Source organism: Mesoplodon bidens (genome assembly GCF_964165515.1).
Source record: "Mesoplodon bidens genome assembly, chromosome: 1".
NCBI classification, from domain to species: Eukaryota; Metazoa; Chordata; class Mammalia; order Artiodactyla; family Ziphiidae; genus Mesoplodon; species Mesoplodon bidens.
In genome coordinates, this window is record NC_138176.1 from 147,577,483 (window position 1) to 147,597,060 (window position 19,578).

Consider the following 19,578-nt stretch of genomic DNA (forward strand, 5'->3'; position numbering starts at 1 on the left):
CTCAGTAGCTGTGCCTCGCAGGCTCTAAAGCGCAGGCTCAGTAGTTGTGGCGCACGGGCTTAGTTGCTCCGTGGCATGTGGGATCTTCCCGGACCAGGGCTCGAACCTGTGTCCCCCGAATTAGCGGGCGGATTCTTAACCACTGCACCACCAGGGAAGTCCCAGTTTGTGTTTGTTTTTACATCTAAGTCTTGAATTCATCTGGAATTTATTTTTGTATATTGTATAGGTTGAGGCCTCTTTCACAGTCTAAACTTCTTAGCACTTTGCTGGACCCTCTTAAGCACTTCCTTTCACTCACTCATTCTTTCAATAAGCATTTAATGGCTAATGACCTCGTACTACGCCCTTTATTGAACACAGAAAATAAAAGAGAATATCCTTATCGCAAAGGATAAAAAGAGAATAATGACAGAGCTTCTGGGCCTTAGGACTAGAGAGGACCTCAGTATGTTTGGGGAAGCAGACTTGTGAATGGAAAAATGACAGCATAACAAGGTGACTGCTTTAGTGATGCAGGATGATTATAAACTAATGGAATTCTGGCGAAGAATGCATTTCTGTTCATCTGAGTCTTGCACTGTTTGTAACATGTGTCTTACCCACTGAAATCATTTAATAAATACTTTAACAATTAACCTGAGTGTACATTTTTTAAACTTTCACTTTTCTCCAAAGTTCCAAATACGTGTTCAGCTACTTCCTAGATTTCTCCACCAGGATGTCCCATAAGCATTTCCAACTCAGATGTCCTAAATTCTTTCCTCCAAAACCTGGTCCTCCTTTACTCTTTGCCTCAGTTGTCTGAGATGGAAAACTCAGAATCATTCTCAGTGCCACCCTCTACCTAACCCTACATTCATTTGGTCACCAAGTCCTGTCTAGTCTAGGTCATAAATACTACGTGATCCATTTTCTTATTCCCACCGTCTTGGGTCAAGCCTTCATTATCAATTCCCTGAATTGGTAAAAACAAAAAAAATTCCAATAGATTTGTCTGCCTCTTCTCTTTTTTCTCTAAAATCTTCTAACTGCCACCACAGTGTTATTTCTGAAACAAATCTGAATCTATCACTCCCTTGCTTGAAACCCTTTGTGTTACCAAATATTTTTAGGATAAAATTCCAAATTTTTGACATGGCTCAATAGGACTGCCTCTCTCTGGCTATAGACAAATCTATCTCAGACAAATAATATAAAATATGGAAAAAGTTATATATGTAAAATCGCTCATTGGATACTATATTAGTTTTCTATTGCTACTGTAACAAACTACTGCAAACTTAGAATTTAGTGCCTTAAAACAACACAAAGGAAAGATGGGAAGATCCCTGGAGTTTGTAACTCTGGATTTATTTTTGTGTAGATGAATAACCTCTATCTGCTTAAGTCATGGTCCATTGGGTTTTCTATTATTTGCTGCCAAATGCAACTGTAATTTATGAAAGTACTTCTATAATTAAAATAAAGAAAAAGTCATCTGATTCTAAGTTACATTTCCCCAATTCCTTCTAATCCCTTTAAATACTCACTTCTTTCTCTGTCTAGCAAACACCTACTCATCCTTCAAAGCCCAGCTCAAATGTTACACCTGTACAAAGTCTTTCCCAAGCTTTCCCTCAAACAGATTAATCATCATCATTCCTGTGGCATTTTGTCCATGCTTCTATGATAGCACTTTTACGCTATATTCTTCTATTTTCTTGACTGTCTCCTCTACTGAACTACAAGTACCATATGAGAAACCAGAGGGTTGAAACCATGTTTTATATTTGTTTCCTTCAAGGCTGACTTAGCACTCAGTATATAGTAGGTACACAATAAATATTTTATGAATAAGTAGACAAAAGAGTAGAAAACAATGTCTATATGTTTAAACCAAATATCATCCTCTCTTTTCTAGGTTAATGCTTGTCCTCTCTCCACTTCTGTTCATTTGTTTATTTGTTTTAATTGGTAAAAGAATAGTTGAGGAGTTGGAAGTTAGGGAATGGGTGGTAGTACTCAGATCATTTTAATCAAGATGGGAGTAAGGGAATTTGAAGACATTTGACTGAAAGTAGGAAAAAAGTGGAGAAGTCCAGGAAGAAATTTAGGGCAGAAATTCAGAATTAAGAATGAGAATCCCTCAGTCACAACTATCCTAAATCATGATCTGTCATGGCCAAAAGCAGTGTGGTTTTAGCAGACCTGGCCTGAACTCACAGTGCTAAGGGTTTATTTCCCAGCTCTATACGCCGCTTAGTTGGATGTGGAGGTAGGTCACTTACACCCACCTTCCTCTGACACAGCTTCCTCCTCTGAGAAGGATGACTAGAAATACCTGCCCACCTAGCTCACAGAATTGTAGTGAAGATCAAAAAGGGTCAGACTTATGCATAAGATTTGCTATGACACCCATTGCAGATGTGAATCATGCAGCTTTATTATATGTAGGAGAAAATAAGTTTGGTGAATAATTGAATGAATGAATAAATAAGCCCAATTTGCTGATGATCTTATTTAAATCCAAGACTAAATGTAGGCATGACTTCATCTTTAAGGTTTATATAAAATATAACCAACATATATGACATCATCATTACAAAGAAAACTCTCTTCCCCATTAAGTCACTGATCCTTAGACCTTCTTTATACGGGACAAAATTTTTTATTCCATCATTTGAGATATGGCTTGAAATGCACTAGGCCTGAGAAAGGTAACAGTGAGACTTAAATTACACTAAGGAATATATCACTATTTTCCTTTTTTAAAAAGCATGTTCTAATAGGGACTAAGGGGAAAATGAGTTTCTTTTGTTTTGCTTTGAATTTTAAATGGAATGTAGTGTGCTTTTTTATCTGTACTGCTAAAGGAGAGAATAATTGTGTGATCTAGAAGCCAGACACCTACCACTCTGGTAGGTTATAAAAGGGGTCCTTCTCTATTTCCTCCATTTTCCTGCCCTTGAAATTTTGGACCTCCTGCTTGATTTAACCTGACAGATAGCTATAATATTGATCTGAAGTTGAAAACAAAAAGTAAAGACAACATAAATCCTAATTTATATATATTTGTGTATATATAGATATAGGTATTTCTAATTTGGAAGAACATTAGAGTAGATCACAGAGGAATTTTATTGATTTATCCCCACATACCAAATGCCCACTAATCTGCTCTTGCTATGATCAAAATAGTCATCACAAACACCATAATAAAAAAAATCCACATGAAGAATCGGTCTATGACTTTTGCAACCTTTTTCCATTCGCTGCCCTTGGAATTGGTGGCCTTATGGTCTTTGAGGCATTTGGCAATGTATTCAATATTCCTCGTCAGCACTTTGTACCGTGCACAGTAACTGTCAACATCCTGCGGGTTTTCACCCTGGTACCTCAAGTCATTCTTTAAGAGTTTGTTCATTTCCTTCTTTCTGGGAAGGTCTTTATTTCTGGTTGTCTTCAGATTAGCCTCTGGAAGGTTGCCATAAACCTTCGTGAGGTGGTCCTGCTCCCTGTCTTGGCGGGGGCTAAGGCAGCTCTCACCCACATCGTAGACAAACAAGATCCTAGACATGTATTTCAGGATGACTACCCTGGCCCAGTGTGGCACTGGCCGGGCCTCAGCCCCGCAGAAGTGGATATTCATCACCATAATGGTCAAGGCAGTGGAGGCTGTGATCAAGGCCATTGTGGCTATGTAGTATTTGCCTGGAAAATAACAACAACCAAGTTAGCTTAAAACTGTCCTTGTGTTTGGCTCAAAAAGAAACAATCACCTTTTCTAAGGAAGCTGTATACACTGATGGTTACTATTATAGACTTTTGAATAAAACTGGGTTCAAATTCCAGCTCTGTCACTCACTAGACTTGTGACCTAGAGCAAGTTATATAATTCTGGTAAGCCTCAGCTTCCTTCTTAATAAAATGACTATAATATTAGTATCTAACTCATTGGACTATGACGAGGCTTAACTGAGAAAATACAGGAAAAGTTTTCAGCACTGTCCCTTGCCCTGAGTTAAAAGGTTTGTAAATTTTTCCTGAGGTCATGTTGTGAAAAACTTCCACTTTCAACAAACAAATAAGTAAACAATGAATGATCTTGGTCAGTTCTCAGAATTGTCTTTGGACCTTGTTAATATGGAAGCTCATTACCATTGGGGAAGAAAGGAGGCACTGTGTCACTATCAGTCTTTAACATATTTGCGTAAAGCAAATATTCATGAAAAAGGAAAATTAAGGAAGGAAACAATAAAGATGAGGGTACAAATTTCTGAAATGCAGAACAAAGAACCTAGAAGATGAACAAAACCAAAAGCAAGTTTTTTGAAAAGTGTAATAGAATTGATAAACCTTTGATGAGGCCACTCATGGAATAGAGGTGGGAGAAAGAAAGAAAGAAAGAAAAAGGGATGCAAAAGAAAAAAATAAGAGAATAGAAATTTAGAAAACAATAAAATAATATTACAAATAGCTGTATGATAATACATTTGAAAACCTAGATGAAATTTCTACGAATATATAAGATGTCAAATTTAGTGTAAGAAGAAAGAACACTTAAATAGAAATAGGAATTAACCAAATACCTCTATCCACCCACCTTCCAAAAAGCTCTAGAGCCAAAAGGTTTTACAGGTGAGTTTCACCGTATTTTTTTTTTTTTTTTTTTTTTGTGGTACGCGGGCCTCTCACCGTTGTGGCCTCTCCCGCTGCAGAGCACAGGCTCCGGATGCGCAGGCCCAGCGGCCATGGCTCACGGGCCCAGCCGCTGCGCGGCACGCGGGACCTTCCCGGACCGGGGCACGACCCCGTGTCGCCTGCATCGGCAGGCGGACTCCCAACCACTGCGCCAACAGGGAAGCCCAGTTTCACCGTATTTTTAAGGAACAGATAACTCATATCTTATGCAAGTTGTTCCAAAAATAGAAAAGAGGGGAAACTGCCTAGAAAATCTCATTTTATGAAGTAAATTCAGGCTTGGTTCCAAAAGTAGCAAGAAAGGAAATATTAAGGCCATTTCATTTATAGACACATTTGAGAAAGTCCTATAAAAATCATTGACTAACTAAATCCTACGGTGTCTTTAATTGATAATTCATCATGATAAAGAAGAGTTTAGTTCAACATCAGAAAACTGTAATATAATTCACTTGCTTAATGGGGGAAAAGAAAAAACTCACATGATCATCTTAACAGATGAAGACAATGCATTTGATAATGAATATCATCTGTTTATTATTTGTTAAAAGCTTTGAGTAAACTAAAAATAAATGGAATCTTTCTTAACATTGTCAAGGCTGTGGGCCAAAAGCCTGGATCAAATGCTACACTTGATGCAGGAAACTTCAACACACTTCTATGAGATTCTAACTCTATTTCATGGGTGCTACAAATAACAAATTGTGACTATTAATAAATTTCTCAAGATCTGTGTGCACCCTTCCGAAAAAGATACATTTCATATTATCACAGAAACAGAAAAAGTAATGCTTGTAAAATTCTTGAGACATGTTCTGAGACATCTTTCTTCAGAAATTGATCCAGCTTGCTTTTGAATCTTACTGCTAAAGAAGAGAGAGGGATCTGTCAATTGATCTTGCCTCAAACAGGGTTATTATTAGATGTTGTCACTGTCAATCATTTCTGCCTCAGGAGAGGTGATAAAAGTACCAATAAATGTCTTCCTCTTTATTAGTGGTGGTGAGAAAGGAGAGAACCTTCTGTGTCTATTTCTCAAAAAGGTGTACATGAGTGTATGTGTGTGGGGGCCGGGGGAGGTGTTGCTGGGAGAGACATAACAAGGAAGAGATCTCCAAACAGAGAAACCAATGTAGTAACGTCTAAATACTGGATACAGGAGAGGGTAAAAGGGTAGTACAATACCCCTTTTATATTGCTTTCTAAGTCTCCTGGTGTTCTGAAATTTCTCCTCATTGATTACATTAAAGAACTAAAAATTAGGTCTAGCTTCTGATTCTCATAAGCATCTATTACAACAGCAAGTCATTGAGATAGACGTATTGATCTGGGTGTTATCCTTGGTGGCAGGAAGTAGGTATTAAAGGTGTTAGGATCTCAGAACAAGGGAGGTAAAGGAAAGGGGAAGCAGGGATGGCAGCCACAGTCTACACTCCTTCCCTTAGAGGGACATTTCATTATTGCAAAAATTTTTTTTTTTTTTTTCCGGACGCGCAGGCTCAGCGGCCGTGACTCACGGGCCCAGCCACTCTGCGGCATGTGGGATCTTCCTGGACCAGGGCACGAACCCGTGTCCCCTGCATCGGCAGGCGGACTCTCAACCACTGCGCCACCAGGGAAGCCCATTATTGCAAATTTTTGAAAATGTGTTCTACTTGAGAATCACCTCAGATTCCCAAATCTTGCCCAAGATTGCTTAAAAAGAAAAACAACCTCTTTGGGTGTAGGAACCTGCATTTTAAACAAGCTCTCCCACACCTACTATACCCAGTAAAGGCTGAGAATTATTCTATCAAGGGTAGATGGCAGGCTTAAAAATCCAGCTCATCATTTCCATCACGTTTATCACTCTTCCCAAGAAGAAATCCCTTGTGAGGTGATAATAATAGTCACTTTTCTCTCAGTCCTTACCATATGCCAGGCTCTGTGTTAAGCAGTGGCACAATGAGGTAGCAATTACACATATTTTGCAGATGATGAAGTAGAGCCTCAAAAATTAAGTAACTCTCTTAAGGCTGATCAAAGAATGAGTGGTGAAGTCAGAGTTCAAATGCAGATTTCTTTGACTTCAAAATCAGGGTCTTAATCTATAAGCCAGTGGTTTTTAGACTTGAACAAAAAGCTCATCGAAATCACCTCGAAAGCTTTTAAAAGCAGTTTGCCAGGCTTTACCGCCAGTTTCTAATTAAGTAGATCTAGGGTGGGCCCTGAGAATTTGCATTTCTAAAATGATGCTAATGCTGTGGGTCCAGAGACCATACTGTGAGAACCACTGCTCTAAACCATATTGCTCTCATTCCTCTTTTGGGTAAACCTGGAGACAACAAGACCAGCTTTGTTTCCAACAGCCACATCTCTTTTCAGAGATGCCAACTGAAGACACCAAATGAAGTATGTGACAGACTGTGTTGAGTCTGAAGTTGACCTCATTGTTAGGAGTTTAAAGATAACAGATACAACCCCAGTTAACCACAGTGCTGACTCAAAGTGTAAGACACTTGAACTCACCTATCAGAGGGACATTTTCTGAGGCTGGCATGATCTCTGCCACCATGAGCTGAAATACAGTCATGGCCAACAGTATGGTCACTCCCAGGGAGACCTTTTCCCCAGAGGCTGCTGGGAGATAAAAACTCAAGGGAGCCAGAAAAGATATGAGGACACATGGGATGAGGAGGTTGACAATATAGAAGGAGGACCGCCTCTTCAGAAGGAGAGTGAATGTCACATCCGGGTAAGGCTCAGAGCAGCAGCCATAGGAGATCACATTCTTCACAGCAGGCATGCCATGCACCTCCCACTCCACATCTTCGATGAAGTCAGAGAGGTCTCCGCTGTCCAGGGCATTGAATATGTCCACCTGATTGCCATTGTAGGTCCAGGAACCAAAGGTCAGGTTGCACTGCTGATTATCAAAGGGGAAGTAGGTGACATCCACCACACAGGAGCTTTTGGTGATGGCTGGTGCATCCCAGGTGATCAGCCCATCATACCTCAGGACCACGTTGGTGTTCACAGGCTCAGAAGATTCATCATCAGCCCTGGAGGTCAGAGGAGGAAAATGAGAGCTGCTCACCAGGACAACTCACCAAACTCCTTACCCTCGATAGCTCACTGCCCTGTGCCCATCATTTTAGTGTCTTGGCAATGGATCACCATTTCTGTCACCCTGGCTTGAAAGTCTGGAATCAACTCTAATTTGCCCTTCTTCTCCATTTCCTGTGAATAGTTAGGGCCGAGTTCTCTTGGATTCTTTCTTTAAAGCATCTCTGCTTTATGTCCCTTCCTCTCCATTCCCAGTGCCACTCTCTTGGTCCAGGTATAATGATTCAAACATCCAGACAAAGAGTAAACGAGGCTAAAATCTAACAGGGGGCTCTGCTTACCTGATTTTGTTAATTGTGGGCACAAGAATATTAAAGTAACTTTTTGTTGCTGTTGAAAGAGTTGTACATGTTTACTGTAGAACATTTGAAAAACACAGAGAAAAATGATTCACCCATAATCTAAGAGATAATAATTTATTCTAGATATAACTTCTTTTTGCTTTATCAACATTTATGCCTTACATCTTGGGGGTACAGAATTTCTGTTTCACTTTGGGGAATGACTCTTTCTCCATGACCATTGTAAGGCAGATGAAACAATGATCAAGTTTCCTCAGCCACCGTTGGCCAGGGGCTGGCTGTGTGACCCGAGCTAGGTCCAAGTGATTCACTCTCCCTGCAGTTTAGATCTTAAGCAGAGTGACCCAAAGACCAAAAAGAGTCACACTGGTGATGGCTCCCTATAAAAGTCAATTAATTATTATTATTTTTTAAAAAAAGCTCAATATTCCCCACTGTCTTGAACTATAGACTAGTCCTGGTTTGTCCTTTCCAAGGCCTGGTCATTGATTTTTTTCCTTTAATTCAGTGAGCTGTACGATATCCTTCCAACAAATTCCTTTTGTCACAAGGTAGACAAAGTCAGTTTCTAATGCTTACAGCCTTAACTGATATGTTTCTGTTAATATTTTAATGCACATTTTTCCAAGTGTTCCTTACGATTTTTTCCCTACAAAATATATTATGGCTAAATGTAATGTGGTTTGCTGAATTAGATTCTGGAACAGAAAAAGTACATTAGTGGAAAAACTGGTGAAGTCCAAATAGTCTGTAGTTTAGTTAATAGTATTGTATTAGTCTTGACAAATGTACTATGGTTACATAAGATGTAACATTAAGGGAAACTGGGTGAAGAATAGACAAGAACTCTGTACCATCTTTGCAACTTTTCTGTAAAATTATCTCAAAATAAAAAAGTTAATTTACAAAAAAAACATTGAGACAATTTAAAAACATATATGATCATCTGTTCATATTCTTTTGCAACTTTATTTTTGTGACTAAATGGTATTCAATTACATTCCATTATAGAGATGTGCCATAGTTAGTTAACCAATTCACCTATTTTCAACATTATGGTTGTTTCCAGTTTTTACATTTACAAGCAATGCCGCAGTGAACATCTCTGTAGTCAAATTGTTGCGTTTATCCACTGACTCTTTCCTTAGGTTAAATTGCTAGATGACGGTGTGCTAGATCAAAGAACTGGCATGTTTTAAAAGTTTTCTCCTACTTATTAAAATTTAGGTACCACAATGTTAACTGTAATGGTCTGATTGGGCCCACTCTAATCAGAGCATTACAGCTGAATTGTGGCGCTCGATTTTTAATGGAGGTCTAGAGAGGGGACCTTTAACGTGGTCTTGTGAAGAAAACAAAATGAATATTTTGAAAATGCCTGAACCTACCCTCTGTAACAATTAGAAGTATATATAGTTAGCTATATGAGAAGTGAGAACTGGAGGACCTTCCTTGGTGTAAGAGATCTCGGGGTCAGAGAGAATCTATCTGGAGCTAGAATAATTGTATTAGTCATGGTCCCTGGAGAAAGTGGATGGCCCACTCAAATTAGATAATTTGAGGAGTGTTTAATGCAGGGACTATTTACAAAGGTATGGATAAGGTGTAGGGCAACCACTCCAGGGCTAGTAACAGCAGAGCTATTACCATTCCTGGGCCCGAAGAGGTGAAGTGAAGGTGCAATTACCAAGACCTGGAAGGAAAGACTTGCTTAAGAGGGTCACCATGATAGGAGTTATACCTTTCTGTCAAGGGACACAGCAAGCCAAAGATAATAGCTCTATAGGAAGAGGGCAAGGGAATACATGCCCTAACCTCATTCCCTTTTCTCCCTCCAATTGCTCACTGGTGCTTCTCATTGGCCCAACCCAACCAGAAGCCAGAGGACAAAGGAGCCCACTGTCTGAAAACATCACCCCAGCTACTCAGGAGGAGTTTAAAGACATTACTATTTAATTACTTCATGACCAATGTCTTGTTTTATCTCCCTGGTTTCTCTGATCACATCTTTTTACAGCTCAGCACTTGCACTGGTTTCCTATGGCCGACCAAATACTTCCAAATCTCCTAAGTTCAGTGTTCTAGATGTTCCATGATCTACTCCCATCCCACTCTGTAGCCTCCCACTGGTCTCTGTTGTCTCCCACCGGTCTCCTTCACTCGCACACCACCAATCAAGGCTGAAACCCTAACAGATCCTGTGAATGTCTCTCAAACTCTTTCTTCTATCTATAATACCCGCCCCACTTTCTGCAAGTATAAATCTAATACATCCTTCAAGACAGCTCAGATGCCCACCCCTCTGAGAAGCCCCGCCTGCCCCTCCAGTCTGATGAAATCCCTTCACCTTTGAAGGGCTCTGGCACTTTATTTCTGTGTTATGAGGGGCTTACATTTTACATACATTTCTTATTGGACTGTTCATTGAGGTCACAGACTGAGTCTTAAAATCCTAACCCCTCAACACATGACTGAATGCCTTGCACAGAAGAAGGATTTAACAAAGGAAGGTAAGTTGGTAGGTAAGTGGGTTGATCAAATCAATATGGCTCATTCTCCTTTAGAAAGTAGCAATGACATCACAGAAATATCACAGAGAGATTTGGGTTAAAATCTTGGTCTGTTTTTGTAACCTTGAGCAAGTAACATTTCTATCACCCACCTGTAAAAGTAGAGGTTATAATACCTTAAGGTTTCTTTTTAAATGTTATATTAAGTAAATAATTAATCTATTAATTTCTTATTGCTGCTGTAAAAACTTACCACAAACCAAGTGTCTTAAAATAATACAAATTTAGCATCTCTACAGTTTTAGAGGTCAAAAATCCAAAAATCAAGGTTTAGGCAGGGCTGCATTCTTTCCAGAGGCTCTAAAGGAGAGTCCACTTCCTTGCCTTTTCCAGCTTCTAGAGGCTGCCTGCATTCTTTGGTTTAGGGCTCCTTCCTTCCATCACTCTGATCTGTACTTCCTTTGTGGCATCTGACTCTCCCACCTCTCTCTTATAAGGACTTGTAAGATTGTTTCCATTGGCCCCAGCAGGGTAATCTCCTCTCAAATCCTTAATTTAATTACACTTGTAAAGTCCCTTTTGCCATGTAAGGTGACATATTCACAGACTTCAGGGATTGGGATGGGGACACTCTGGGGGCAATTATTTTGTCTACCACACTATGTAGAGCTCCAATTCACTGCCTGACACATAGTAAGTGTCCAATACATATGAGTTTCTTCTCTTTCCCTTCCCTCTGTTTCTAACTGGGTTCTTTTTTACCAACTAGAAAATGAAAAAAATTACAGGGACAAAATTTCAAAATGGAGGTCGAGAGGGCAGCATTCAATAATATGACCCTAACAGATTATTTAAATTGTTTTCCTCTTACCTTCCCTTTCCTCCAACACTTAGTGCCCTTCAGGCAGTCCCATTCTCCCCTGATCAAAGACTGAGCTGACTTCAGCTTCGCACTTGAGCAGAAAGACCTTTCCCAGCAGGGGCTGTAAGAAGCCAGATCCCCAGAACTGGAGAAGTGTGGGCTGGTGAAGGAGAGAACAGTGAGAATCAGCCAGTTTTTCTGGTACCAGACAGTGCCTGGAACCTTGACATAGGCTTGTCTCTTTACTCAGTCCCACAATCCACCCTTTTCCCCATCTCCAATGTCTCCGTCTTTCGTGTGTCCCCCTTATCTTCCCTTCCATGTCAAAAAGAAGTCCCTCTCGGGCTTCCCTGGTGGCGCAGTGGTTAAGAATCTGCCTACCCGTGTAGGGGACACAGGTTCGAGCCCTGGTCCAGGAAGATCCCACATGCCACAGAGCAACTAAGCCCGTGTGCCACAACTACTGAGCCTGCTCTCTAGAGTCCGCACGCCACAACTACCAAAGCCCGTGCGCCTAAAGCCCGTGCTCTGCAACAAGAGAAGCCACCGCAATGAAAAGCCCATGCACCACAATGAAGACCCAACGCAGCCAACAATAAATAAATTTAAAAAAAAAAAGAAGTCCCTCTCTTTCTTTTCAAGGCTAACTTCTCTTCTTGTACTGTGACTTCTTTCCTTCCAAGTCTCTTTCAGGATTTCGCCTCTCTTGGTCTCTCTTATTCTCTCTGGCTCCTCTAATCCCCGCCCAACTCTGTTCCCAAGTCTCCCTACCAACTTCCCTTCCTCCCAGGCCCCTCCCACCTCTCTCCTCTCTGCACACCGCTCTCAAGGGTCATTGATGTATGCTGCTTTCACTTCCCCATCGTGCTTGTATTCTTGCAATTCAGCTTCTTCCCAACTTTCAAAGTGTGCCCTTTCAAAGGTCACTCATGACTTCCAAATGGGCAAATCTAAAGACTCTTCTAAGAGTCTGTCAACCCTTCCCAAGCACTTCACGCTGTGAGTTGTTCCTAGACATCCTTTCTTCCCTTGGTTTCTATGAGGCAATTCTCTCAGTTCTCCTTCTACTCCTTTAACCATTTCTTCTGAATGTTCTCTGGAAATTTCTTCAGTGAAGAAATTCTCCAACTTTATCCTCAGCCATTTTCTTTCCTTCCTTGAGCAGTTCTATAAGGGCTTAAAGGGCTTTTGATAGCTCCAGCCGTGACCTTCTTTCCAGGCTTAAAACTTGCCTTTGCAATCTCTTTGTTGGTTGTCTCCTCTGTTGCTTTGGTCTCCCAAACTGAACAGGTCTCACACCAAACTCATCATCTTTTTCTCCAAACCTGTTCCTCTTCTGCCTCCTTTATTTCCAATGTCATCTTTTTTTTTTCTTTTTAAGGAGTTTTATTGATGTATGACTGGCATACAATAACTTGCATACATTTAAAGTATACAATTTGATAAAATTTGACATATGTATATCCAATCTCATCTTACAGTTTTTCCATCCTTTCAATTCTCTAAGCTACTTAAGCAGAACTTAAAGCTAAATTGTAGACAAATGTTTCTGAGTACAACAGGGTACCCAATTTCTCACTAGGTCTAAAATCCAAGTATTAAACCGGTCCATTAAAATCCAACCATTAAAACTCTCTCATAATAAACACACTTCTGAAATTTCTGTAATCCACTCTTTACCTAACCTAAAAATGTCAGGAATCCTTGAACCCTCTTATACTAACCATTATATTGGCCATATACCTATACTAAACAACCCCACCAGAACTTTGAGCCCCAATTTACTTATTCCTTTACTGACTTGGTAACAGCCAATATCTGCTTGAGTCATTATATTGTTAAAGAGCTCACTACCTCTTGGGAAAATTCATTATTCAAATTATTAGTTCTTTTAAAAAATTGCATTAAAATGCAATTAAAAAACCCTTTACCTTCTACTCATTGTTTTGGGTTTTGTCCTCTGGAGGAATTTTCTCTTTTTTCTCTACCTTATTTTTCCTATGATTGCCTATGACAGCCATCAAGTCTTCCTAAGGACCTCTCTCTTCCAAACTAAGCATCAATAAATTCGACTGCTCCTCATATGAAATAGCTTCCAGGCCCAGGACCATCCTGATCAATCCTCAGCAAGTCTAACCCATGGATTCAGGCACCAATGGTGAATCTAGATGTTAAGCATCTTCCTGCCCAAACTATCTTTATCACACGTGACTGGATCACCTGCTTTATATCCCTCTTTATTCTCCCTACCACCACTCAGGAAGCCCATTTTGTGGTCTACAAGTTTCTGTACCAGTTTCTGAGAAGTACTTATATTATGTTAGGGAGCAGAAGATTCTGCAGGTCCAGGGATTCAGCCAGAAGGACCAGGGTCAGGGTCCTTCCTGGGGACCCCAAAGGACTGGGGTCCCTCCTTTGCCTGGTCCTCTAACTCTCTTCTATTCTCATTTCAGTTGTTTAAAGGAATGCAAATGACATCCAACCATAAGTCCATTTAGGGTTTCCTCTGAATAGTAAAACTCTGATGTTACTGAGAAGGAGAACACACAGGAAAATAGAGGATCCAAAACAGAACTGTCCATGATAGGAGGGGAAAGAAGACTAAAGAGTCAATCCAGAGGAAAAGAAAAGAGTTGATGAATCAGTGTGGTGAAAAGGGTCTGTGTGTGAAAGAAAAGGGGACCAGAACTCACACTTCTGAAAGCCAGCGATCTGGGGGGGAAAGGAAGGAGAACGGACACACAATTTACCAAAGCCACAGCAGGTTTGTGTGAGCTCATGAGTGCATAACTGGCTTCTCTGATAAAGGGGGACTGGGGTAGGCTTAACTTAGGTCATGCCAGCTCGGAAAGAAGTGTTTCAGTAACAGCTGGGCACTGCTTCAGTCAATCAAAGCAGGAGGAAAAGGAGAACCAGCCGTCTGTTTTTCTCCAGGGAGAATTTTGAACTTATAGAATGCTGTAAGTGTTCTATGTAAAGTGTATCCTCTGATTACTCTCCTTCACCCTGTGTGTGGGACAAGGTAATGGACATCCTGGCTCATTCTCTTGCCTGCTATGTATGTGTGTGTGTGTGTGTGTGTTGAGGGGGGTGTGAACCAGAGTACTAAAGCACCAGCACTCGGATGTGATCTTGCTTGGGAAGGGGTATGGAAGAGTTGCCATTCCAGAGTGGGGAATGGACAGCAGCATCAGGGCTATGATTCATGAGGTCATGACCCTTGGACAAGCTCTCTGCGTAAGGACTGAGACTAAAATCCAGGCTTCAACCTACCAGTTGCTTCTTGAAGGGAAACTCACGTCCAGTAGAGGGCTGAGCTCTCCGGAGAGTCCCCCTGAGCTGCTCCTCATTCACATGGCTCTGCTCAAAGAGGAGCCTTTCCCAACCCTGAGAAACCTGAGTTCCAGAATAAAAAGAGAGAGGAGCCCCTTTGACAACAGGTGGAGCACCTGAACCTGAACTGAGACCGCTATCTGGTTCCTTCTCAAAGTGTGATCCGTGCAACAGCAGCACTACCATCTGGAGCTTATAGAAATGCAGAAGGTCAAACTCTACCCCAGACCTACTGAATCAGAATCTGTATTTTAGCAAGCTCCTCAGATGATTTGTGCACACTTTACAATTTGAAAAACTTAAACCTTACCTACCCACTCACCAAGGCCCCTTGCTCTTGGACCAGGAAAAGGCCAACTGGTGATTTTATGATATAGTTCATCTTCCACTCCATACAAGGTCCAAATTCCATAGGCCAGCTTCTAGCAGGCCCATTCTGATTTAATCTTAATCGTATCATGTATTTTTGATACATGATCTTAGACAAGGGAGCACCACTGTTAAGGGTTGAATTGCATCTGTGAACACTTCGTATGTTGAAATCCTAGCCCCTGGCACTTCAGAATGTGACCTAATTTGGAACAAGGTCATTGCAGATGTAATTAGTCTAGAAGAGGTCATACTGGTGTGGTGTAAACACCTAATTCAACAAGACTGGTGTCCTTATACAAGGGAAAATATGGACACAGACAACACACAGGGAGGACACCATGTGAAGAAGAAGGCAGAGATTGTGTGATGCTTCTACAAGTCAAGAAACTGAAGATTGCCAGCAACCACCTGAGAAGCTAGGGAAGAGACAGGGAACAGAGTCTTCCTCACAGACCTCAGAAGGAACCAACCTTACCAGTACCTTTATCTTGCACTTCTAGCCTCCAGAACTGTGAGACAATGTTTCTGTCATTTAAGCCACCCAGTATGTGGTACTTTGTTACAGTAGCCCTAGAAAACTAACACGGCTTCTAATACAGTTTCTCATCTGAAAAGGGGGCTGTAACTCTAAGATTTTATGACCTATTGTTTTCTTATCTGAGGTTTTATGACCTTCACTTCAGGGACTAAGAACATGAATAAACTTAACTTCATGTATGTTTGAAACATTCATTTTCCATTATGTTTACATTCTGTTACATCAATAAATTCATTCCTGAGAAACTACTGACTTGCACTTACTTGTTATACAGGACAATATCCGGCCTCCACACCAGGTCGCTGGGGATCCTGATGGAGTCCAGTCCATCATACTGGTCTCGATCCCACGTGAGATATGCATCATGCCAGATTTGGCGGATCCACAAATAGGCAGTCAGAATTTGATTTCTTTCATCCTGCACAATTAACCCAGATATAACTTTATCCCATCAACACCTCAACTGAATGCACTTGTCTCTAGAACACTCATCTTTAAAACAGGAATTCCAAGAACACTAGTCTATTTCCAATAAGTAAGTGAGAATTTTTCCAGTCTATCCCCTTGATTGACTGCCAGGGAAATGTTTTTTTCTGTGATTTAGTGTTCGGAATGTAAAGTGGACAAATATTTAAATCAGATCTCTGCATGGATCAACTGCCCAAATTTCTCTGAAAATAGATCAACCGATGATTCTTTTGAATTAAAAAGTCGGCAAACATCGATAATGTACCAAAGAAAAGTCTTTGAAGTTTCATAACTTCATGTAATTAAACACATATAAGCATTATATAAGGTAAGTCATCTTAAAACACCAGCTTTTGGGCTTCCCTGGTGGCGCAGTGGTTAAGAATCCGCCTGCCAATGCAGGGGACACAGGTCCGAGTCCTGGTCCGGGAAGATCCCACATGCCGTGGAGCAACTAAGCCTGTGCGCCACAACTACTGAGCCTGCGCTCTAGAGCCCAAGAGCCACAACTACTGAAGCCCGCGCGCCTAGAGCCCGTGCTCCGCAAGAAGAGAAGCCACCTCAATGAGAAGCCTGCGCACCGCAACGAAGAGTAGCCCCCGCTCGCGGCAACTAGAGAAAACCCATGCTCAGCAACGAAGACCCAATGCAGCCAAAAATAAATAAATTAATTAATTTTTTAAAAAACCCACCTTTTAAAAACTGGGGATAAAATTTATATTATGTGAAACTCACCACTTTAACCATTTTAAAGTGTACAGTTCAGTGACTTTCAGTTTTTTCACAATGTTGTGGAACCATCACCATTCTCTACTTCCAGAATATTTTGTCACCCCAAAAGAGAAAGCCTATGACCGTCAAGCAGTCTATCACTATTCCCCCACTATTCCCACAGCCCCTGGCAATCACTACTCTGCTTTCTGTCTCTATGTTTTTGCTGATTTTGCACATTTCATAGAGATGGAACATGTAATGTGTAACCAACTTTCTTTAGATTATCTAAGACTGTTAGTGTTAATGGCCAGGATTAGGTAATTTAGTGAAATTAATTTTGTAGAAAGCTTTCTTCCCCTGGAGTTCCCTTCTCCCATCAGCTTGCATACAGAGCTCTCTGTTCTCACTTTCTCTCAAATTCCCAGTTCAGACACCCCCTTTGGAAAGCACTGTTAGTTTCATTCTAAACATTTCAGAGTTACCACTATGTTACTCACCATATCCTTAATCTGAGAAAGTGTAATCTGGAGCGTGACATTCAGGACTTTATCTGTATCCTCTACTGGACGAAGAGCATTGGAATAATCTTCAAAAATGTCATTAAACAACTTCTGAGCATATTTTCCATCTGCTGTTTCTCCAGCTGCTCAAAAGAAGGACCTGATCAACCTTCAGTGTCATGTATATTTCAAGGCAAAGAACAGCAGTCCAAGGACTAGAGTTGGGGATAATCTAGCATCAGCTAGGGACAAGCTCTAGGTCGATGGGAGTTATTTTTCTGGCACACCCTACAGGATTATGTATGAGTCAGTAAAAAGACGAAGTACTTCCTTGCAGTTAGAACATTTGTTCTTTTTCCTGGTCCACCTTAAAACCCAAAGAAGTGGCCCCAGATGAGCAACAATGGTTACACGCCCACCAGCCTCTTACCTCTCAGTCTGGAGGCAGCAAAGTAAATCCAGCAAAAGGAGATGCAGAAGTGGGGCCAGTTCATCTTTTTCCTAAGCCTCTGTAAATTCCCAGCCAGGCAGTGCGGTCTTCCAGTTCTCTCTGTGAATGGGAAGGGTCTGGTCACAAAGCACCCACTCTGCCACTGTCTCTGCACAGCAAACAGCTCAGGCTTGCAGTGCACGGAGGGCCCTAGGTCCTGAGATCCCTCCCCATTGGTAATCTGAGACTGGCAGCTCCAGTAGCTGAGAAGTCAGGAGCCCCAGGTGGGTTAGTTCAGGCAGTGCTGTTCTGGGGGAGCCACGCTGGTTGAGCATCCCTAGCTACCTTCAGCAGGAATATCCAGACCAAACTTTCAGGGGAAGAGAGGTAGGAGTCCGACACTCCCTGAGATTCCACCTAAGCAGACCGGACACTTTCTATACCTGCAGCAAGAAGACTCAGCCGGGGACTAAGGAAAGCTGAACTGACCCAGCCATGGGACAGCCATCTGGAAAGGCCCTATGCACTTTGAGTGGCTTTTGAAGAGGGAAAGAGAAGCAGTTCCACAATCTCCAGAATAGACTGGCATTTGGGTTTCTTCTCTGCCTCTGCTTCTCACCACTCATTCAGTTGTCCCACTGAGCACAGATCTTGTATAGGAAGGGGTGTGTGTGTGTGTGTGTGTGTGTGTGTATGCAGGTGGATGGGTGGCAGAAGAGCATTCACTTGCTTCAGAAGCAGCAGCACTATGATTTGGATTACGAGTGGAAGACCTAGGTTTGACTGCCAGCCCAAATCCTCCCTCAAATACAGAGCTTTCCTGAACTAGAAACTGGGAAAATAATATTCCCTGTCTCCCAGAGCTACTGGGATACTGTATAGAGAAGCACTCTGTAAATTGTAAAGCACTATGTAAATGTTAGTAATTTTCACCTCTGATCAGCTTTGCAGGTACAGAATTTCTATATTTACCAAGTCACCCAGTGTTTACTAGCTCTTTAAAAAAAAAATGGTTCAAAGGCTAACCAAATCAGCACGAAAATGATTCATAACTGATGAAGATATAACTAAGGATGCTTTGCATTTGAATGCTACTTCTTATAATTTCAGTCATTTCTCATATGTGATCTAATTTTGCTCACACAAAAGAATGTCAGTTTCCAGTTGCCACAGCCTGTCCCTTCTCTTGCCTGGGGAAACTGCCTTGGGAAACCAAATTAAGATCATTCAGTTGCCTGGAATCAGAGCAAGGAAACTGGATAGCTGTACTTCATCAAGTTACAGCCGTCTGATGAGTCACCCTGTCCCTCTTCAGGAATATATCCTCCGAATGGAACAGACACTCAAGCCGTCAGCTAAGTGCGTTTCCTAATTGCCTATGCCCTTGTGTTGACTGTGAAGATGTTATTTTTCTGACGCCCTGAGTCTGACTCACTCATCACATGACACAGTTCCCGGTGCCCACGCACAGGCCTCCCTCCTCCAAAAAACCATCGGCTCTGGAATCTCAGAGGCTGAAGGTCCTTTTGAAATTGAGTTGAATGCCTCATTTTCTCCTGAGGAAACTGATGTCTGGAGATTCGAATGGCTTCCTTCCAGCAGCACTTGGCCGGAGACAGACTCCAGGCCACCCACACCAGCCTGATGTGCTCCCCACGCTAACGCAGCCTATCCTCCTTCTCATGGTGAGAGACGCTCTGTCTTATGTGTCTTTGATGCCTCACATCACTGAGAACAACAGCCCCTGGCAATAAGTGCTCA

General features: G+C 41.5%; 1 protein-coding gene across 1 annotated transcript; it reads right to left on the reverse strand.

The window, feature by feature from the left end:
* Positions 1-3,151: 3,151 nt before the first annotated feature.
* On the reverse strand, positions 3,152-17,881 carry CHRNA9 (cholinergic receptor nicotinic alpha 9 subunit; the record flags this gene model as incomplete). Its single annotated transcript, XM_081239035.1, has 5 exons — positions 3,152-3,693; positions 7,192-7,724; positions 15,969-16,123; positions 17,385-17,530; positions 17,818-17,881. 5 exons carry the CDS (start codon positions 17,879-17,881, stop codon positions 3,152-3,154), a joined length of 1,440 nt encoding a protein of 479 aa, XP_081095161.1.
* Between the last annotated feature and the right edge of the window lie 1,697 nt (positions 17,882-19,578).